General features: G+C 43.0%; 1 protein-coding gene across 4 annotated transcripts; it reads right to left on the bottom strand.

Annotated features, from left to right (window-relative positions):
- On the bottom strand, positions 1 to 21400 carry LOC112220020 (F-box/WD repeat-containing protein 2). 4 transcript variants are annotated; one of them, XM_024381570.2, is made up of 9 exons: positions 20954 to 21398; positions 20589 to 20701; positions 19879 to 20165; positions 16574 to 16796; positions 16107 to 16301; positions 15432 to 15565; positions 13565 to 13651; positions 13159 to 13328; positions 1 to 2673 (listed from the first exon to the last, which is right to left on the bottom strand). In XM_024381570.2, the coding sequence occupies exons 3-9, from the start codon at positions 20143 to 20145 to the stop codon at positions 2361 to 2363; spliced, it is 1389 nt and encodes a 462-aa protein (XP_024237338.1). In that variant the 5' UTR covers positions 20146 to 20165; positions 20589 to 20701; positions 20954 to 21398; the 3' UTR covers positions 1 to 2360. The 4 variants fall into 4 exon arrangements, with proteins under 4 accessions (XP_024237338.1, XP_024237337.1, XP_024237339.1 ...); XM_024381569.2 differs by having other exon boundaries at positions 20589 to 20685; XM_024381571.2 differs by lacking the exon at positions 20589 to 20701 and having other exon boundaries at positions 20954 to 21400.
- Between the last annotated feature and the right edge of the window lie 2120 nt (positions 21401 to 23520).

Raw genomic sequence — 23520 nt, 5'->3', positions numbered from 1 at the left:
TTTCAGTTTTTGAATCTTATGTTCATACAAATATTTACACGTTAACTTTGCTGAAAATAAACACAGTTGACAGTGAGAGGACGTTTCTTTTTTTGCTGAGTTTAGTATTGAAATGGGCATTTAAAAACTGCATGGATTGGTTTTAACGCTGACATGAGTGACTCAGTTCCTCCAAGTACACTGCTGAACCTAATGTCACAATAAGACATGCAGTGCTTTCAGAAAGCATTCATACACCTTGACTTATTCCATATTTTCCTGTTACAGCCAGAATTCAAAATTGATTAAATATATCTACACACAGTAGCCTATAATGTGAAAACATGAACATGTTTTTTTTTTATTGTTTGCAAATTTATTGAAAATGAAATCCTGAAATCTCATTTAAATAAGTATTCACACCCCTGAGTCAATACTTTGTAGAAGCACCTTTGGCAGTGAATACAGCTGCAAGTCTTTCTGGGTAAGTCTCTAAGAGCTTTCCACACCTGGAATATGCAACATTTACCTATTATTCTATTTAAAATTATTCAAGCACTGTCAAATTGGCTCTTGATCATTGCTAAACAAATATTTTCTGGTTTTCCCATAGAATTAAGTAGATTTAAGTTAAAACTATCTCGGCCACAACATTGGGTCTTCTTGGTAAGCAACTCAAGTGTATATTTGGCCTTGTGTTTCAGGTTATTGTGTTTCTGAAAGGTGAATTAATCTCCCAGTATCTAGTGGAAAGCAGACTGAATAAATTTTCCGTTAGGGTTTGGCCTGTGCTTAGCTCTATTCAGTTTATTTGTTTATCCTGAGAAACTCCCCAGTCCTTAAAAATGTTAAGCATACCCATAACATGATGCAGCCACCACGATGCTTGAAAATATGTATGGTGGTACTCAGTAATGTGTTGTATTTGTCCCAAACATAACTTTGTATTTGGGAGAAAAAGTGAATTGCTTACCAATTATTTTGCAGAATTTATTTAGTGCCTTGTTGCAAACATGTTGCATGTTTTAAAGTATTTTTGATTCTGTACATGCTTCCTTATCTTCCCTTCTGTTAATTAGGTTAGTATGGTATAGTAACTACATTGTTGGTGATCCATCCTCAGTGTTCTATCACAGCCAATCAACTGTGTAACTGTTTTAAAAGTCACCATTGGCCTCATGGTGAAATCCCTGAGCGGTTTCCTTCCTCTCCAGCAACTGAGTCAGGAAGGATGCCTGTGTCTCTGTAGTAACTGGGTGCATTGATACACCATCTAAAGTGTCATAACTACAAAATGCTCTTAAGGAAATTCAATGTTTTTTTAAAACCCTTCTACCAATACGTCCCTGGTCTTTGTGGTGTAAACGTGAAATTATGTAGGCCGGTGACAAAATATCAATTGAATCCATTTCAAATTCAGGCTGTAACAAAGTGGAATTGTCCACTTTCAAATCACTACATTGTGAAGACTTCCAACCTCAAAGCCTTTTAGAAAAATAACCTAGAACTGAACTTGGTCTATACTTCAATACTGCAATTCACAAAATATATTCAAGTGAATCATGTAGGGTAAATAGTGGTATTAGAAATACATTGTATGCAGTTTGTTATAGTATGAAAGAAAATGTACAACACAGTCATGTTATTGCAGTGTGCCTGGGTAATGGAATTCTTATCGCACAGATGGATATTTAAATCAAACGAAAAAGGCACGACTAAATTTCTCAAGTTGACTTTTAAAACAAGCACCACTAAGAAAAGCATTATCCAACAATGGAGTTACACTGAATATCCAACAAACGCATCACATTGTACAAATCCAATGCACTAAACCACTTTGAAAATGTCAACAAGGAACTCTCATGGGGATGGGTTGGTCAGTCTATGAAAAACCTAGGACACAGTCAATGTATTTCATTGTAAAGTAGTACTGTGTTAAGGCAACTCCCCGTCTCTGAGCTGCTTGAAGAACCCTGTCCGAAGTGTAAAGGTCCCGATACATAGTAATACAGGGGCAATATCTACAGCTGTGGAGCCTGACATGACCACACAGTTTCTCGAGAGTTCCGTCTTCATTCAGCCACCCTCCCCGTCGTCGTATTTCCTTCAAGAGAGAATCCATGGCAGGGTTGGAACCAACACCAACCGCTGCCTTTGCCCTCTGAACTGGGCCTTTCATCCCCTTGTATTCATAGCAGCGTTTCAGTTGGTGAAACCATCTCCAATAGTCTTTCTGAAAGCACGTTGCATGATGTTTGATTATGAGAGCATGTGTCGAGAAAGAAAAAGGTAGAAAAAACATTAACACTTTGGTCCATGCATTATCTAACTTGGCTATGGGTTTCAAGTCAGAGCACCCCGTTTACATGGCAGTTGACAACCTAGCCATCGTAGGTTTCACCTCTAGTGGTGTTTTCCTTCCACAGAACCAAGTGAATGCTATGATCGGGCATGCTGGTGGCGAACACGAGGCCAGAGTCATTTCTCCCATCCAGCCCATTGAGCCAGGAGGTGACTCCCGGCAGGAAGCTGGAGCCTCGTTTGGACTTCCTGTAGGCAGGCAGGGGCCAGCGGCCAGTTATTTTTTCTGTCCTCAGATCCATGACATACAGGAAGTCAGTGTCAAAGAGGAGCGAGAACACCTCACCAAAGCTGAGCAGGGAGAGGTTGGCAGGGTCCTGTGTTTTGATGACCCTGGAAAGAAGCACAAGGAGATTCAGTAACAGATTGTTGGCAGGTAAAGTTCGGTTGCATTCTATTGCTGGCAGGTAAAGTTCGGTTGCATTCTATTGCTGGCAGGTAAAGTTCGCATTCTATTGTTGCATTCTATTGCTGGCAGGTAAAGTTCGGTTGCATTCTATTGCTGGCAGGTAAAGTTCGGTTGCATTCTATTGCTGGCAGGTAAAGTTCGGTTGCATTCTATTGCTGGCAGGTAAAGTTCCGTTGCATTCTATTGCTGGCAGGTAAAGTTCCGTTGCATTCTATTGCTGGCAGGTAAAGTTCCGTTGCATTCTATTGCTGGCAGGTAAAGTTCCGTTGCATTCTATTGCTGGCAGGTAAAGTTCCGTTGCATTCTATATATGAATACCCACACAAGTAATTTTGTTTGCAACCACAGATATTCTCATTGATATACTTATTCTGATTGCAGCGGTCTCTAGTTCTTTGTCTTATTAATAAAACTTGTTCCTGGTTAGTGGCGACTTGCACTGACCTGCTGAGGCCGTCAGCTTCTCATCAGGTTAAGATTGACATCTATTGGTCATATTTAAAGGGTAAAATGTGTCTACTGCTCCATGAATGGCATTTAAACAAGAGGGAATCAAAAGCATTATGTCAAACGCTTAGAGGCCTTTTTTACCACCAGAATATTGCTACATTTGAATAACTACACACACTACAAAATGTATAATACCACCATACCTCTATGTGTGTGTGGGGGTGCGTGTGATAACGCATGTGTGCACATGTACCTTTGTGTGTCTTTACAGTCCACGCTGATCCATAAGGTGTATTTACCTTTTTTTATTATCTGATTTTACTACTTGCATCAGTTACTTGATGTGGAATAGAGTTCCATGTCGTCATGGCTCTATGTGGTACTTTGCACCTCCCATGATCTGTTCTGGACTTCGGGATTGTTAATGTCTTGTGGGGTATGCATGGGTGTCTCAGCTGTGTGCTAATAGTTTAAACAGACAGCTCAGTACATTCCGCTTGTCAACACTGACAAAAACAAGTAGTGATTAAGTTAATCTCTTCCACTGAGTCATGAAGGATTGACATGCATGTCAATAATGTTTTCCCTCCATGTACATTTAAGGGCCAGCCGCGCTGCCCTGTTCTGAGCCAATTGTAATTTTCCTAAGTCCCTCTGTGACACCTGACCACAGTACGAAGAGTAGTCCAGGTGCGACAAACTAGGGCCTGTAGGACCTGCCTTGTTGATAGTTACGGTAGAGTAGCGGTTTATTATGGACAGACTTCTCCCCATCTTAACTACTGTTGTATCAATATGTTTTTGGATCATGACAGTTTACAATCCAGGGTTACTCCAAGCAGTTTAGCAACGTCAACTTGCACAATTTCCACATTATTCATTACAAGATTTAGTTGAGGTTTAGTGTATGATTTGTTCCAAACACAATGCTTTAAGTTTTGGAAATACTTAGGACTAAATTATTCTGAAACTGCATCTCTTTAAAAGCGTTGGTCATTTCAGTCGCTGTAGTAGCTGACATAGTGTTGAGTCATCCGCATACATAGACACAGGCTTTACTCAGAGCCAGTGGCATGTCGTTAGTAAAGATTGAAAAAAGTAAGGGGCCTAGACTGCTGCCCTGGGGAATTCCTGATTCTACCTGGATTATATTGGAGAGGCTTTCATTAACCTCTCTGAGCACGGAACCCGGTAGCGGGCTGAAATCCCACAACATACGGTGATTGCTACATAAAGTCATATTAAACATTCATGAAAATACAAGTGTCTCACATGTATCGAAAGCCTAGAATCTTGCTAATCCAACTGCGTTGTCAGATTTAAAAAAGGATTTACTGTGAAAGAATACAATGCAATTATCTGAGCATAAAGCCCAATAAAAAAACAACTATTTCAACCAGCACAGGCGTAACAATCACAAACTACATTAAAAATAAATAGTTTACCTTTGACGATCTTCATCTGTTTGCAATTCCAATGCTCATTGTTACACAATGAATGATCTGTTGTTTGATAAAAAGCAGTTTTTATAGCCTAACGCGAAACATTCTGTGAACCGCTTGTCGTGAATTTCGTCTCATTCCATTTGACGACGACACATTCCAGGTAAATAACCCACACAGAACTTGACTTTTCCAGTCATGCTTGGTTTCACTGCTATCAACTGGTTTGTTTGTAACACAATCAAACTTGATGGGTCATTTCGCGGGACGTATTGACTGAAAGAAACCGTCAAGTCATGACATTGTGCACATGACATTGTGAAATGATACGTCATTTCCGGTCACAACTTGCAGGCTTGTTTTCGAGTTGCTGTGCGTTTTGTTGCCAACCTGTTTTGCTACCTGACAACTTTACGGTTTTCACTTTTTAATTACCGTTCATATATTTATTTATTTTTTCCTCAACTTTTTCAATTTTCACTCCGGACGCTTTATCTGGACACGATTCGTCAGGACCTCCAACAGCCGAAGCTAAGTAGTAACATTAACATGATGCCTTCTAATTGCAGCCGCTGTACTCGCCTTACGGCAAGGATAGCTGTGCTGCAAGCCCAGCTTCAGACGCAATCGTTAGGCAAGGGTAATTTCAGTGTAGGAAAGGATGAAACAGCGTCTGTGCCACCAGTAAGTACAGATAGTAGTATAAATCCCCTGACACAGTCCCCGCAGCCGGACAACTTTCTCACGGTTTCTGGAAGGAAATGCTGTAGGAACGCTCAACCGGTGTCGCTCATTCAGCCGACAGAAACTTTCAACCGGTTTTCCCCATTAAGCAGCGGGTCGGAGTCAGAGGCAGATTCTTCTCTGGTCTCTACTCCTCCCGTTACGGGGTCTGAGACGCCGAAGCTTCCCACCATTAGCTCTGACAAATTGAAAACTCTAGTCATTGGCGACTCCATTACCCGCAGCATTAGACTTAAAGCGAATCATCCAGCGATCATACACTGTTTACCTGGGGGCAGGGCTACCGACGTTAAGGCTAATCTGAAGATGGTGCTGGCTAAAGCTAAAACTGGCGAGTGTAGAGAGTATAGAGATATTGTTATCCACGTCGGCACCAACGATGTTAGGATGAAACAGTCAGAGATCACCAAGCGCAACATAGCTTCTGCGTGCATATCAGCTAGAAAGATGTGTCGGCATCGAGTAATTGTCTCTGGCCCCCTCCCAGTTAGGGGGAGTGATGAGCTCTACAGCAGAGTCTCACAACTCAATCGCTGGTTGAAAACTGTTTTCTGCCCCTCCCAAAAGATAGAATTTGTAGATAATTGGCCCTCTTTCTGGGACTCACCCACAAACAGGACCATGCCTGACCTGCTGAGGAGTGACGGACTCCATCCTAGCTGGAGGGGTGCTCTCATCTTATCTACCAACATAGACAGGGCTCTAACTCCTCTAGCTCCACAATGAAATAGGGTGCAGGCCAGGCAGCAGGCTGTTAGCCAGCCTGCCAGCATAGTGGAGTCTGCCACTAGCACAGTCAGTGTAGTCAGCTCAGCTATCACCATTGAGACCGTGTCTGTGCCTCGACCTAGGTTGGGCAAAACTAAACATGGCGGTGTTCGCCTTAGCAATCTCACTAGGATAAAGACCACCTCCATTCCTGTCATTACTGAAAGAGATCATGATACCTCACATCTCAAAATAGGGCTACTTAATGTTAGATCCCTTACTTCAAAGGCAATTATAGTCAATGAACTAATCACTGATCATAATCTTGATGTGATTAGCCTGACTGAAACATGGCTTAAGCCTGATGAATTTACTGTTTTAAATGAGGCCTCACCTCCTGGCTACACTAGTGACCATATCCCCGTGCATCCCGCAAAGGCGGAGGGGTTGCTAACATTTACGATAGCAAATTTCAATTTACAAAAAAAAAAAAAATGACGTTTTCGTCTTTTGAGCTTCTAGTCATGAAATCTATGCAGCCTACTCAATCACTTTTTATAGCTACTGTTTACAGGCCTCCTGGGCCATATACAGCGTTTCTCACTGAGTTCCCTGAATTCCTATCGGACCTTGTAGTCATAGCAGATAATATTCTAATCTTTGGTGACTTTAATATTCACATGGAAAAGTCCACAGACCCACTCCAAAAGGCTTTCGGAGCCATCATCGACTCAGTGGGTTTTGTCCAACATGTGTCTGGACCCACTCACTGTCACAGTCATACGCTGGACCTAGTTTTGTCCCATGGAATAAATGTGGTGGATCTTAATGTTTTTCCTCATAATCCTGGACTATCGGACCACCATTTTATTACGTTTGCAATTGCAACAAATAATCTGCTCAGACCCCAACCAAGGAATATCAAAAGTCATAAATTCACAGACAACACAAAGATTCCTTGATGCCCTTCCAGACTCCCTCTGCCTACCCAAGGACGCCAGAGGACAAAAATCAGTTAACCACCTAACTGAGGATCTCAATTTAACCTTGCGCAATACCCTAGATGCAGTTGCACCCCTAAAAACTAAAAAAATTCTCATAAGAAACTAGCTCCCTGGTACACAGAAAATACCCGAGCTCTGAAGCAAGCTTCCAGAAAATTGGAACGGAAATGGAGCCACACCAAACTGGAAGTCTTCCGACTAGCTTGGAAAGACAGTACCGTGCAGTACCGAAGAGCCCTTACTGCTGCTCGATCATCCTATTTTTCTAACTTAATTGAGGAAAATAAGAACAATCCGAAATTCCTTATGATACTGTCGCAAAGCTAACTAAAAAGCAGCATTCGGCAAGAGAGGATGACTTTCACTTTAGCAGTGATAAATTCATGAACTTCTTTGAGGAAAAGATTATGATTATTAGAAAGCAAATTACGGACTCTTCTTTAAACCTGCGTATTCCTCCAAACCTCAGTTGTCCTGAGTCTGCACAACTCTGCCAGGACCTAGGATCAAGAGAGACGCTCAAGTGTTTTAGTACTATATCTCTTGACACAATGATGAAAATAATCATGGCCTCTAAACCTTCAAGCTGCATACTGGACCCTATTCCAACTAAACTACTGAAACAGCTGCTTCCTGTGCTTGGCCCTCCTATGTTGAACATAATAAACGGCTCTCTATCCACTGGATGTGTACCAAACTCACTAAAAGTGGCAGTAATAAAGCCTCTCTTGAAAAAGCCAAACCTTGACCCAGAAAATATAAAAAACTATCGGCCTACATCGAATCTTCCATTCCTCTCAAAAAATTTTAGAGAAGGCTGTTGCTCAGCAACTCACTGCCTTCCTGAAGACAAACAATGTATACGAAATGCTTCAGTCTGGTTTAGACCCCATCATAGCACTGAGACGGCACTTGTGAAGGTGGTAAATGACATTTTAATGGCATCGGACCGAGGCTCTGCATCTGTCCTCGTGCTCCTAGACCTTAGTGTCGCTTTTGATACCATCGATCACCACATTCTTTTGGAGAGATTGGAAACCCAAATTGGTCTACACGGACAAGTTCTGGCCTGGTTTAGATCTTATCTGTCGGAAAGATATCAGTTTGTCTCTGTGAATGGTTTGTCCTCTGACAAATCAACTGTAAATTTCGGTGTTCCTCAAGGTTCCGTTTTTAGGACCACTATTGTTCTCTCTATATATTTTACCTCTTGGGGATGTTATTCGAAAACATAATGTAAACTTTCACTGCTATGCGGATGACACACAGCTGTACATTTCAATGAAACATGGTGAAGCCCCAAAATTGCCCTCGCTAGAAGCATGTGTTTCAGACATAAGGAAGTGGATGGCTGCAAATTTTCTACTATTAAACTCGGACAAAACAGAGATGCTTGTTCTAGGTCCCAAGAAACAAAGAGATATTCTGTTGAATCTGACAATTAATCTTAATGGTTGTACAGTCGTCTCAAATAAAACTGAAGGACCTCGGCGTTACTCTGGACCCTGATCTCTCTTTTGAAGAACATATCAAGACCATTTCAAGGACATCTTTTTTCCATCTACGTAACATTGCAAAAATCAGAAACTTTCTGTCCAAAAATGATGCAGAAAAATTAATCCATGCTTTTGTCACTTCTAGGTTAGACTACTGCAATGCTCTATTTTCCGGCTACCCGGATAAAGCACTAAATAAACTTCAGTTAGTGCTAAATACGGCTGCTAGAATCCTGACTAGAACCAAAAAATGTGATCATATTACTCCAGTGCTAGCCTCTCTACACTGGCTTCCTGTCAAAACAAGGGCTGATTTCAAGGTTTTACTGCTAACCTACAAAGCATTACATGGGCTTGCTCCTACCTATCTCTCTGATTTGGTCCTGCCGTACATACCTACACGTACGCTACGGTCACAAGACGCAGGCCTCCTAATTGTCCCTAGAATTTCTAAGCAAACAGCTGGAGGCAGGGCTTTCTCCTATAGAGCTCCATTTTTATGGAACGGTCTGCCTACCCATGTCAGAGACGCAAACTCGGTCTCAACCTTTAAGTCTTTACTGAAGACTCATCTCTTCAGTGGGTCATATGATTGAATGTAGTCTGGCCCAGGAGTGGGAAGGTGAACGGAAAGGCTCTGGAGCAACGAACCGCCCTTGCTGTCTCTGCCTGGCCGGTTCCCCTCTTTCCACTGGGATTCTCTGCCTCTAACCCTATTACAGGGGCTGGGTCACTGGCTTACTGGGGCTCTCTCATGCCGTCCCTGGAGGGGGTGCGTCACCTGAGTGGGTTGATTCACTGTTGTGGTCATCCTGTCTGGGTTGGCGCCCCCCTTGGGTTGTGCCGTGGCGGAGATCTTTGTGGGCTATACTCAGCCTTGTCTCAGGATGGTAAGTTGGTGGTTGAAGATATCCCTCTAGTGGTGTGGGGGCTGTGCTTTGGCAAAGTGGGTGGGGTTATATCCTTCCTGTTTGGCCCTGTCCGGGGTGACCTCGGATGGGGCCACAGTGTCTCCTGACCCCTCCTGTCTCAGCCTCCAGTATTTATGCTGCAGTAGTTTATGTGTCGGGGGGCTGGGGTCAGTTTGTTATATCTGGAGTACTTCTCCTGTCCTATTCGGTGTCCTGTGTGAATCTAAGTGTGCGTTCTCTAATTCTCTCCTTCTCTCTTTCTTTCTCTCTCTCGGAGGACCTGAGCCCTAGGACCTGAGCTCCAGGACTACCTGACATGATGACTCCTTGCTGTCCCCAGTCCACCTGGCCATGCTGCTGTTCCAGTTTCAACTGACCTGAGCCCTAGGACCATGCCCCAGGACTACCTGACATGATGACTCCTTGCTGTCCCCAGTCCACCTGGCCATGCTGCTGCTCCAGTTTCAACTTCCACCTGACTGTGCTGCTGCTCCAGTTTCAACTGTTCTGCCTTATTATTATTCGACCATGCTGGTCATTTATGAACATTTGAACATCTTGGCCATGTTCTGTTATAATCTCCACCCGGCACAGCCAGAAGAGGACTGGCCACCCCACATAGCCTGGTTCCTCTCTAGGTTTCTTCCTAGGTTTTGGCCTTTCTAGGGAGTTTTTCCTAGCCACCGTGCTTCTACACCTGCATTGCTTGCTGTTTGGGGTTTTAGGCTGGGTTTCTGTACAGCACTTTGAGATATCAGCTGATGTACGAAGGGCTATATAAATAAATTTGATTTGATTTGATTTGCACCAATGATTTGCCCGCTGTTTCGTTGATTGACTATTTTAACCCAATGACCACGGATCGTCTTGAAATCTAGCTGGGTCACCAATGAGCTGAGGTAAACGGCAATAGGTCATGTTTATGTGTTGCAAGACCAACCCATGTAGTAAACTCCAGCGTAAAGAGAGCAATTCACTATTGAAGTTTCATACCGGAAGGAGAAACACATATTACGCACAGCGTTGTTGTTGTAAACGCGCAGATTCAGCTGTTTATATATCAATCATTATGGCGACTAAGTCAGGGAAAGCTAAATCTAAGTCTGGATATACAGATGTACACACAATTTTAGAATAAATTGATTGGGAAAGTGAGACAGATTGTTGTAGAACGATTAATTTAGCGATTGTGGAGGAATATTTTTTGAACGGGAGGGGACATCGTTTTGGACTGGTAAGTTCTTATCATGCTAATGCCTTGTTTGAAATTAATAATATAAAATGTTTGTTTTATATTATTAATTAGAATTAATTTTAGAAGCAATATATAAACATGTAATGTCATGAAATGTGAGATGCGTGTCTCTGCCGCCCCACCCCAACCCACATGAAATAACCTATTTGAGGCTGTTGAGGGGAGGGCAGGCCCACAATGGCCAAAGTGAAATGGAGACAGTAGATCTAGCAGGTTATAATAATATATTCAACCATATTTTTTATATATATATATATTTTATACACACACACACATCACAGTACTGTACAATAAACAGATATGTTCACTGTACTCATATATATATATATCTCTATATGAGTACAGGGAACATATGTTTATTATACCTGTTGATACAAGGCTCATATGTTAAACTATTCTGACTGAACATTTTCTGTCAGTGACACTGACTCCGAATGGCAGTCCCCAGGGCCAAGGTGTCCATCCCCCACTGAAGCTGGTTCATCCAGCTCCTGCCACAAATGGTGTTCATCTGCCCAAATTTATTTCTGCAGAAATGGATGTGCCTCAGGGCCAAAAGGGCACAGCATGGAGGCGTCGCTGTGTTCTTTACAAAATTAAGTCCCCCATCACATGCGCCACATGCTTGGTGACCCTATGTTTTACAGCAGAAAGGGACTGCTATGGCACCTGGCATGAGCAGCACAATATTGTGTAGGGCTTTGGCAAAGTGGGTGGGGTTATATCCTTTCTGTATGGCCCTGTCCAGGGCTCTCATCGGATGGGGCCACAGTGTCTCCTGACCCCTCCTGTCTCAGCCTCCAGTATTTATGCTGCAGTAGTTTGTGTCGGGGGCTAGGGTCAGTTTGTTATATCTGGAGTACTTCTGTCTTATCCGGTGTCCTGTGTGAATTTAAGTATGCTCTCTCGGAGGAGGAGGACCTGAGCCCTAGGATCATGCGTCAGGACTACCTGGCATGATGACTCCTTGCTGTCCCCAGTCCACCTGGCCTAGCTGCTGTTCCAGTTTCAACTGTTCTGCCTGCGGCTATGGAACCCTAAACTGTTCATATTTACTTGAGGTGCTGTCCTGTTGCAGCCTCTACAACTACTGTGATTATTATTATTTGACCCTGCTGGTCATCTATGAACGTTTGAAAATCTCGGCCATGTTCTGTTATAGTCTCCACCCGGCACAGCCAGAAGAGGACTGGCCACCCCTCATAGCCTGGTTCCTTTCTAGGTTTCTTCCTAGGTTTTGGCCTTTCTAGGGAGTTTTTCCTAGCCACCTTGCTTCTACACCTGCATTGCTTGCTGTTTGGGGTTTTAGGCTGGGGTTCTGTACAGCACTTTGAGATATTAGCTGATGTACGAAGGGCTATATAAATAAATTTGATTTGATAGAGGACTGAGGATCTTCCAAATATTGAAAGTGTGTAAATAGTTACGTTATTTTGTAAATGTATATATTTTTTTCTTCATTTTTTCCCCTCCATTTTTTGGGAGGGTCTGTTAGAATACCATTTTGGTATTTTGTATATAGTTATTTGTTTCAAAATGTATACCTTCCCCAATTTGGCCACTTGGGCTAATTGTGTGGGACACCTGGGTGACTTCATGATAAATATCATGTAGCACACTCATTTTGGAAGTTATCATTCTGAAACTTTGCACAAGTACTGTTGCCCTCTTATGTTTTTCACTGAAATTGTCCCCATCATCCTATCTGAATGTTTGTTTTATCTTGTTCATTTTAAAGATGCAAAAATTTAAAAAGCGCATGTTTTTTCCATTGTATTATTTAAACCAGATCTAGTGTGTTATATTCTCCTACATTCAATTCACATTTACAAACTTCAGAGTGTTTCCTTCCAAATTGTACCAAGAATATGCATATCCTTGGTTCTGTGCCTGAGCTACAGGCTGTTAGATTTGAGTATGTCTTCAGGCGGAAATTGAAAAAAGTAGGGAGTTAGCTCTAAGAGGTTAAAGAACACCCTCTGTGTTCTGTTAGATAACTCTATTCACAATATAGCAAGGGGTGTAAATGCCAGCCGCAGACTATGATCAATGGCAAAAGCCGCACTGAAGTCTAACAAAACAGCCCCCCCAATCTTTTTAACATCAACTTCTTCAGCCAAAAATTTGTACAAGTGCTGTACTTGTTAAATGTCCTTGCCTATAAGCGTGCTGAAAGGCAGTCGTCAATTTATTTACTGTAAAATAGCCTTGTATCTGGTCAAACACCATTTTTCCCAGAAGTTTATTAAGGGTTAGTAACAGGATGATTAGTCGGCTATTTGAGACAGTAAAAAAAGCAGACCACGTAAGCGTGTCCGATCATACCTGGCCTGTCTGAGCATAGAAGATGAAGCGCTAAGTTCTGTTTATCAGGAAACAAGGCCCCGGACAGTTTTTACCTGAGGATATCGAAGCTGGCAAAGTCCCACTGGTAGACCCCCAGATCCGAGCTACAGACAATGTAACGGCCATCAAACTGCAGGCGAGGCTGCAGACACACACCGCGGTCCTCTGACACGGACAGAGTCTTCAAGCACTTGCAGTTAATTTCCCTGCCTATAGGCCAAACCTGTGAAATACATAAAAATGAATATATACATTTTAAAAAATTATATATATATTACACACACACACACACACACACACGTCTGCAGACATAACGCAGTGCTGTGGTCAAATGGAGCTGAGGGGGGACACTGTGCATCTTAAGTATTACAGTGACAAGACAGCGCACAGGGTCAATCGTTGCGTGAAAGTTGACGAGGCGCTGGATACAAAGAAGCAGAAATGAATGAACCACATTACCTTTATTTCAAATTTATCAGCACTCAACAGGATGTAGTCACCAGGACAGTGGACCATGGACTCTACTTCACTCTTCTGGAGAATCACCTACACAGGGGAAAGGTTTGAGTCTTCAGACTCAAGTTTGGCTCCATCTAAACTCAGCAAAAAAAGAAACGTCCCTGCTTTCTACTAACTATGAAAAACACCAAAAGAAAGATGCCCAGGGTCCCAGCTCATCTGTGTGAATGTGCCTCAGGCATGCTGCAAGGAGGCATGAGGACTGCAGATTTGGCCAGGGCAATAAATTGCAATGTCCGTACTGAGACGCCTAAGTCAGCGCTACAGGGAGACAGGAAGGACAGCTGATTGTTCTCGCAGTGGCAGACCACATGTAAACACCCGCACAGGATCGGTACATCCGAATATCACACCTGCGGGACAGGTACAGGATGCAACAACAACTGCCCGAGTTACACCAGGAACGCACAATCCCTTCAGTGCTTAAGACTGTCTGCAATCGGCTGAGAGAGGCTGGACTGAGGGCTTGTAGGCCTGTTGTAAGACAGGTCCTCACCAGACTTCACCGGCAACAACGTCACCTATGGGCACAAACCCGGACTGAGCTTGTTGTCATTGCAGGCAATCTCAACACTGTGCGTTACAGGGAATACATCCTCCTCCCTCATGTGGTACCCTTCCTGCAGGCTCATCCTGACATGACCCTCCAGCATGACAATGCCACCAGCCATACTGCTCGTTCTGTGCATGATTTCCTGCAAGACAGGAATGTCAGTGTTCTGCCATGGCCAGCGAATAGCCCGGATCTCAATCCCATTGAGCATGTCTGGGACCTGCTGGATCGGAGGTTGAGAGCTAGGGCCATTTCCCCCAGAAATGTCCGGGAACTTGCAGGTGCCTTGGTGGAAGAGTTGGGTAACATCTCACAGCAATAACTGGCCAATCTGGTGCAGTCCATGAGGAGGAAATGCACTGCAGTACTTAATCAGTTGTTGAATCTTATGTTCATAGAAATATTTACACAAGTTTGCTGAAAATATACAGTTGACAGTGAGAGGAAGTTTTTTTGTTTTGTTTTTGCTGCGTTTAGTATTCCTATTGATCAGCTTAGTATGCTTAGTATTCCTATTGGGCAGCTTAGTATGGATCCTTCATCTAGAATTCCCATTGAACACTGGGAAGCTTAGTATGGATCCTTCATCTAGAATTCCTATTGAACACTGGGCAGCTTAGTATGGATCCTTCATCTAGAATTCCCATTGAACACTGGGAAGCTTAGTATGGATCCTTCATCTAGAATTCCTATTGAACACTGGGCAGCTTAGTATGGATCCTTCATCTAGAATTCCTATTGAACACTGGGGAGCTTAGTATGGATCCTTCATCTAGAATTCCTATTGAACACTGGGCAGCTTAGTATGGATCCTTCATCTAGAATTCCTATTGAACACTGGGCAGCTTAGTATGGATCCTTCATCTAGAATTCCTATTGAACACTGGGCAGCTTGCCGTTTTTGGACAATTTACCAGCAGAAAAAGCAGTGTGTGCTAGACAGGGCTTTGCTCAGGAATGCAACACTGTGCAAACTTCTCCTTTCATTCATTTTGCGGTCATTTGCACAAGACAATGTGCACGTTTGAGATTGTACGTAGTCCTGATTGCAACGTACCCAATCAGTGATCTACAAATCACCTTGTATCCAAAAATTGCTACCTATCATGTGATCAAGACTTGTAATTCTGCATTATTCTGCCCCAGGACCTCAACAGATCCCCACAAACATGTAGATATAACATTCTGATTCAAAACCATCTGCAGTTGAGCAGCAATCATGAACGTAATTCGGGACATATTGGTAGAGTTTACCTTGGTGACCCACTCGGTGTGTCCCGTCAGGGTGTTGAGGCAGGCGCCTGCCGACAGCGCCCACACCTTCACAGAGAAGTCGGCCGAGCCACTCACCAGTGTGTCCAGATCATCATTGTAGTCCACGCTAAACACTGACCGAGCCAAGGAGAGAGACCTGGCGTTAGTAACCAATCCAAAGGGCTATGCAACATAATTCATATACTTAGAAGTTATTTTCTCCATGTAACATAAGAAATATAAGGATTGATATGTGAAGAAACATTTGATGCTAGAATACTGAAAACAGACTGACAATTTCTCTGCAACAGAGGCTACTTGGAGTGGCAGCTCATGCATAAAATCAGTTTATATTTGCCTGTCAATCAAAACCCCACAGATCAGCAGAGGTCAGCTGTCTCTAGGAACCACCAGGCATAATATAAAAGTATGGGAGAAAGACTGCAATACTACAATTCCCACAAAACACACCTTTATCAGAAAACCTCAGAATTAAATATTTCTTCACAAGTTGGCTCATATGGACACATTTTGTAAAAAAACCCAAAGCTTGTTCATTATGCCACTATTGTGGAATATCCCTTCATGTCAGGAATTGGACACAGTACGCATGATCTGCAAAACACCTCAAGTCAGCAAATGGGAAGGTTCGAGACGACCCAGGGGTCCCCTGACCTGCACCCGTGTGCCCACGGAACTGCTGGATCTTGGCCCCCGTGCTCCACTCCCAACAGGCAATGGTGTTGTCAAAGGAACCAGTCACCAGCTTCTGCTCATCAAACTTCACGGTGGCGCAGGTGTGCGTCTGAATGCCGTAGATGCACTGCCCGGTGCGTACGTCCCACAGTTTGGCAGAAAGGTCATCAGAGCCTTCAAAATAATTTGTGAATTTTACAATAAGGAATTACACAGTGTAACAGCAACATCATTTTAACAGACTACAAAAGATCACTAGCAAACTAGCGATTGTTATAGATATTCCATTTTGCACAACAGAAAAACACTTAGCACTCACAGCTGCTTACACCAAAACCTTAAATTCAACCCAGAAAGCCAAAGAGGACCAAATTAAGAGGCCCATCCAGTCAACATTATGGCAGAAGAATATTACACCCCAAAATGACCATAAGCCTATAACCTACCTGTGCAAAGAAGGCCGTCCTTGTAGTAGAGGGCGTAGACACGGGCACTGTGCCCGATGAGCGACGACGTCTCAAATGCCTCCTGGTTCTTCAGCTGCATCATGCGCAGCTTGGCCTTGAGGTAGACACCCTTCCAGTGGGACGCATCCTGGATGGAGTCATCGATGCGCCAGCCCAGGTCCCGACACACACCCTGCCACACCTCCGTGCACGCGCTGATCACCTGAAAGGATGTCACAGTTCAACCGAAACCACAGAGGACAAAGAAACCCAGATAACAGACGCAAATCTTAGGGGGAAAGGTACAAAATGTGAAGAGCCAATATGAAAGTGAACTTCAGTAACGGGGTAAAAATATCAGTGTCACGTGTGGGAGACCTTTGCCTTATTCAATTGCTTGCACACAAGCTTGTAACAAAATACCCCTTTCATACATCATGGTGTGGTAATGAAACCACTGGTCTGGTTAGGCATTAGGGCTGTGACGAAACCAGTATCGCAATATTTTTTCCACTGGAAAAATGTTAACACAAAGCAGACCAAAATCTGTTGTTTAAAAACCTGCTGTATGAGAAATAGTGTGTGCTATAGCTTGGAAAATAAATCAATGTGAATCTGGATGACAACTTGATGTGCATCCAACATTAGGTTGGTTTTCCTAAAGAAGTTATATCTGCTTCATGTCTTGTTTCCTTGCCACGATACTAATGAGAAGGGCGATACTGGTATGGTCCCGCTCAGTGCTTAATTTGAGACGGATCCTGCCGGAACATAATCAGGCACCTCTCCGTGTTGGACTGTTTTGTTCCGGAACCTATTTGGCCGGATCCTTACCTCTTTTGGCATGAAAAAAATAATTAACCTTTTTCAATGTAAAAATCATAATAAAAGCAACCCAAGTTCATTCGAGTTGCCTCTTCGTTAATTCTCCTTCCCCCACAAAAAAAGTAAAGTAGATTTTCAGCCCGGGCCTAATATTCTATGAGTTCGGGTTGGGCCGTACTGGGTTTATGGTTTGCACAACATTGTAACCTGTTTGAGACCAACGCTAGGCCGTGACTGTGTGAGAAGCGCACTAGTATCTCAGATAACGAGAATTAGGTTAACTTTCTATGAGCTCTCTGCTCTGATAGACATGAGCCTGCAACTCATCTCTCCAGTGTGGCACTTCACCATTTATTTCCTTATAGAAGCATAGCCGTGCGAAGGGTTCTGAATAAAGTACCGCACCGCTGATACATTTGCCAAAATTATAGAATTACTGCTGTCTGTTAATGAACTCATTTATTTTACCTTGGTGTAGCCCAATAACAAGGAATAGCCTACAGTCGGGAACGCACGGCAAATCTGTCTGAAATAACAATGCAGACAAAACAGGCCTTTTGTAATATTTCCAATACAATCGAGGGTAAACACGTTAGAAAGCAAATGGCTTTCCAATGGTATAGTAGGCTATTCGGAGTTATTTCATTAACAGACAGCAGTAATTCTATAATTTTAGCAAATGTCTCTCAATTTATCAGGGGTGCTGCACTTCCTTCAGAACCCTTCGCGCTTCTGTAAGGAAATAAATGAAGTGCAACGCTGGAGAGATGAGTTGCAGGCTCAACTATCAACAGAGGGGGAGAGATCATATAACTAGAATTAGCTAAACGTTCTATGAGAGATACTGGTGATCTTCTCACAGCCAAGCGTTGGTCTCAAACGGGTTACTATGTTGCCCAAACCATAAACTCATGCCGGCCCAACCCGGATCAACTCTTAGAATATTAGGCCCGGGCTGCAAAAAATATATATATATATTTTTACCCCTTTTTCCTCCCCAATTTTGTGGTATCCAATTGTTTTAGTAGCTACTATCTTGTCTCATCGCTACAACTCCCGTACGGGCTCGGGAGAGACGAAGGTTGAAAGTCATGCGTCCTCAGATACACAACCCAACCGCACTGCTTCTTAACACAGCGCCATCCAACCCGGAAGCCAGCCGCACCAATGTGTCGGAGGAAACACCGTGCACCTGGCAACCTTGGTTAGCACGCACTGCGCCCGGCCCGCCACAGGAGTCGCTGGTGCGCGATGAGACAAGCATTTCCCTACCGGCCAAACCCTCCCTAACCCGGACGACGCTAAACCAATTGTGCGTCGCCCCACGGACCTCCCAGTCGCGGCCGGTTACGACAGAACCTGGGGTCTCTGGTGGTACAACTGGCGCTGCGGTACAGCGCCCTTAACCACCGCGCCACCCGGGAGGCCCTGGGCTGAAAATACTTTCACAATGTTTTTTTTTTAATGAAAGGCCACATTTTCCCAAGACCCTAGGCTACTAAAAACGTTCCCCATGTGTTCAACTTATTTAAGTGCCTCCACTCTACTGCTCTGTCACTATGCAAATGCCTTGATATTTAATGTAAAAAAGTGTTCCGGTACCTCAGAACTCCCCAGATCACCCACCGCTCGCATTCAGTTTTTGTTTTAGCACCTCCTGATTTACAAATGAACCACTGGTCCTGCTCCTATTATACATCCACCAATAGCTGCTAGAACGACGCCGGAAAGTGAACAGAAAATAACCGAGCCAGCTCAGTACGGTTCAGCACATAGCCCTTGATCACTGTTCCATTACACATAAAAGTCAACGGACGAAGGAGTCTTCTGTAGGGGGAGGTTTTGTGAAGAGCGTGGCGGTTTACTGAACATTAACATATTATTGCTTGTGGTACAGTTTTGGAAAAATAAAGACTATCTTTAATATCGTTGAGAAAACATTGTCAAAGAACAAAGGTTTCAATTGAAACACCTTTATAGGGTTCCCACACAGACTAATTGTTCCATGTTACTGCGCTTGCTTTAAGAAAACAGACTGAAGACAATGGAATACCTGCGCTAATTAGCTTTCTCCGTCTCCGAATACCTGAGACTAAATGGAAGAAAAACACCAAACGTGTTTTCAATTAAAAATACTGTTGGATGCAACTGTATGAAAACAGTTTAGAGTAAGTGTGTATTTTGCATTTGTGAAATTATTTAGTGATATGAATGTAGAGGGATTTATATATCGAGAACCATACCGCAATTGAGAACAGATTCACATTTAGATGAAGTATTTGGCTGTTTTAGGTTCAAGAGCCAATTCGCCCATTAAACTGAACATGTAAAGTCATTGGACTAAAGACTAACGTTAGGCTCATATAGTCCAATATTGGGCTAGACAGCACGATGGTGTGAAAAGAATATAACATGAATTCTGAACTTGGTTCTATCTAATGCTTAAACACCAGGGAGCCAACAGAGCGAGAGAGCCTGACCTTGTTCCACTGCTTGCACACCAGGCAGCAGGTAAGCAGGGTCTGCGGGTCCAGCCACCGCAACAGGTAGAAAGTGAGCTCCAGGGGCAACAGGCGCAGGAAGTCCCTCTTAAGCAACGCCTCCAGCCCATTGGACAGGTGCCGGAGCTGGACAGCATTACTCAGCGAGATGAGCTGGTCCAGGGACTGGTTGCGCTGCTGGTCACTAAGCGAGAGGAAAGAGGCGGAGACTGACTCCAGCCACCCCTCAAAGACCGCCTTCTCCATGGGCACATGAGAACGTCGACCTGCGGTTTCAGGGTTGAGTAATGATAATTAACTACATAACATTATCTACTTAAAATCACCTTTGCCAGTCTGGAACACTACCAGTAAACGTCCACTTCAAATAATTTACTTAAGCCTAGTTTGATCAATGTTTACGGCGAAATGAGTTCTTAGTTAACGTTAGATACAATACTGCTTTTGTTGTATTGAGTAAACTTTACTTAGAACAGTAGTTTATCTAGCTAGTTAGCTATTACTTTAAATGGGCAACGGTAAAAATTCAAGGAATGTAACTAGCTAGCTATGCAGATAACGTTACCTAGTTAACGTTAGTGTACAAAGTTAGCCAAGTTGCTCAATACCTTACCACTGAAACTAACTTAAGTGGTATATACACCTTGCTAGTTGGTAAATAGTACAATACAAAAGCTAGCAAAACGTACCATTTCCCGTAGAACCCGTATCGGTGAGAGGTATTATGCTAGCTCACAAGCTAGCTAGCCAATGCGGACAGGAAAAACTTATTCTTGGCCTGTCATTCTACAAAACAAAAACTCTTACAATAGAACACTTAGTCAGAAAAGTAAATTTAGCAAATGTCAACTCGTTAGTTTATAAGCTGAAGAAAAACAAAAACGTTAGCTTTACTGGCTAGCTGCATTACGTTAGCTAGCTGGACTGAGGGAACCTGCTTATTTCCGAAGAATGTAAATTAAAATGTAAGGTAATGCTAAGCATTACATCCACCAAAGACCTTGCATAGATATACTTCTTACATAAACGTAGATTAATACTTTTACAACGTTACCTAGTCAGGTCCAATCTAGCTGGATACATCCCTCTTTTTGCTAACTACTATTTCTGTAAACCTCTTTCCGGCTACTTAGCTATGTTGTTCCGGGTCAATCTCTTTCACCTTTGTTAAAATGTTAAAACTTCACTAAGACGGTGAATAAATTGCTAGTGCTATTCGGAATCCTTGGGACGTCCTTACCATTGGGACGTATGGCAATGACCGTGGATAAATGACAATATCAAAGAAAGAACAGTATTTATATTGAAGCAATTTCTGTCTCCAATAGAAATCCCCGATCACACCTGTAGGCGATGTCATGGCTAGCTTAAAAAAAACTCATGCTCAGAAACACTTAACATTATCCGTCGTCTCGTGCTGAACTGCGCATGTGCAGGGTCTCAAATCAAATGCACTCCTTTGATATTAGTTGTTTTCGACAAAACGTGTCAGTTTGTCACTTTCACGAGATTGGATTTAAAAAAAAAAAAAAAATTTAAACATGTTCAACTACTTATGACATTTGCTTAATTTTGGGCTGGGTCTTTAGATTGAGTAAATTAACTTGTAATGAAGAACGTTCTGTCATTGACTACTCAAACCCCGGCCTGGTCTTTTCGCAAGCGTTCCCGCGATGTTGCGCCTCAGTTTGAAAACTGACGACAGTTCACGCAGGCCTTAACCGGGTGGTATTGAAGACTCCCTTTCTTGTGTGGTCAAACTTTGCCGCACGAGGGCGATGCGCGCAAGTTGGTGGCACAACACGAACGAGTTCTTACAGAACGCAAGCAACAAAAAAAAGCCTCTATTTACCTTTTGCTTACGAGTGCATTTCATAATACTTTTGTTTGTCACTATGTCACTAATATGTTTGTCACTATCGTAAACCAACTGCATTATAAACACTTCAACCAGTAACATGGTTATTTGGTTAGCTTTTGCTACAGACTGTCAACGAGTGTAAGCAACTGATGCACCCAAAATAGTTATTTAGCAAAGATCACAACCAAATAGAATCTTAGCAACTGGTCAAGCAACAATCAAAACATCATTGTAAGTATGAGAACCCCAAACATTATGTTTATAAGTATTAACGTAAATCTAGGCTACAGATGTCTTACTGCAGCCAAGAGTCGCACGCATCTGTGCATGATTTAAGGATGTCTTGTACTGGAAAGAGGTCACAATGGGTGGGTCTCCCATAGACACCAATACAGCTGGGTATGGTCTTAGTTAATTGACTTTCATTTAAAACATTTGAACTAACAAGGGAGAAGGCACCCACCTGAACAGCATCAACTCACAAAGAAGATTAATGGAGGATCTCAATAAAGTAATCGCAGGAAAGGCCCTTTCCTGTTTCAGCATGACAATGCAAGGTCCATACAGAAATGGTTTGTCAAGATTGGTGTGGAAGAACTTGACTGACCTGCACTGAGCCTTGACCTCAACCCCATCGAACACCTTTGGGATGAATTGGATGCCGACTGCAAGCCAGGCCTAATTGACAAACATCAGTGCCCGACCTCACTAATGCTCGTGGCTGAATGGAAGCAAGTCCCTGCAGCAATGTTCCAAAGTCTAGTGGAAAGCCTTCCCAGAAGAGTGGAGGCTGTTATAGCGGGGGGACCAACTCCATATTAATGCCCATGATTCTGGAATGAGATGTTTGACAAGCAGGTGTCCACATATACTTTTGGCAATGTCATGTCTGGCTGACCAATTTAACTTCACTAAACACAAAATACTACTTATTACAAAAGACTGGTGGTACCACTGAGGAAAGTACAAACCTGACAAAAAGAGCTACCTACCGGTGTGTTTTAATGCCAAGATACGTAAATGTGTAAAGGCAACCTTATTAGGAAGTTTGCAAGTTCAAACCCCCGAGCTGACAAGGTACAAATCTGTCGTTCTGCCCCTGAACAGGCAGTTAACCCACTGTTCCTAGGCCGTCATTGAAAATAAGAATGTTAATAACTGACTTGCCTAGTTAAATAAAGGTAAAATGATCTAGCCCACCGTGCAACATATTTACAGACCTACATCTGCCTGTTTCGCTATGCTTTTCCCACTTCGGGGGAATATCCGCAGTTGGTAGACCGTTCTGATAAAGAATGCGTCGTTTGCTATGGTAGATTCACTCAGGCAGGATGAAAAGGACTACGTCGACCATGATCCTTTGCTAGTTATGGTCAATTCCAACATGAACCGTAGCAAAAATATATATTTATTTTTTCACCCGGTGCCCTTCAGCCCGAATAGTGTATTTCATATTCAAATACTTCCGGCTTCATGCTCCATCAGGAGTTGTCCATAGGAGTACGTGACTGATGTCAGCGCTATCACCATCTACTGGTTTTAATGTCTATGATATTGACAGGCTGATTAGCTAGGACAAAAAGGTGTCAAAGACAGATTTGGACGCAATTGTTAGATACTACCATCCCATTCTTAAATTCCACAAACTTTGCGTGTAAATCTGTCACACCATTTTGTCCTAGCTAATCAGCCTGTCAATATCATAGACATTAAAACCAGTAGATGGTGATAGCGCTGACGTCAGTCACATACTCTTATAG

This window comes from Oncorhynchus tshawytscha, linkage group LG20 (genome assembly GCF_018296145.1).
Source record: "Oncorhynchus tshawytscha isolate Ot180627B linkage group LG20, Otsh_v2.0, whole genome shotgun sequence".
Lineage (NCBI taxonomy): Eukaryota > Metazoa > Chordata > Actinopteri > Salmoniformes > Salmonidae > Oncorhynchus > Oncorhynchus tshawytscha.
The sequence above is the reverse complement of the archived record's forward strand: the minus strand, read 5'-3'. Positions and strand labels throughout refer to the sequence as shown.

Coding starts and splice junctions, on each gene's coding strand:
- LOC112220020 (XM_024381571.2), bottom strand. CDS start 20,145: ATGGAGAAGGCGGTCTTTGAGGGGTGGCTGGAGTCAGTCTCCGCCTCT. Junction 16,302..16,573: donor GGACGGCCTTCTTTGCACAG/GTAGGTTATAGG, acceptor ATTATTTTGAAG/GCTCTGATGACCTTTCTGCC. Junction 15,566..16,106: donor CCGTGGGCACACGGGTGCAG/GTCAGGGGACCC, acceptor TGGCTCGGTCAG/TGTTTAGCGTGGACTACAAT.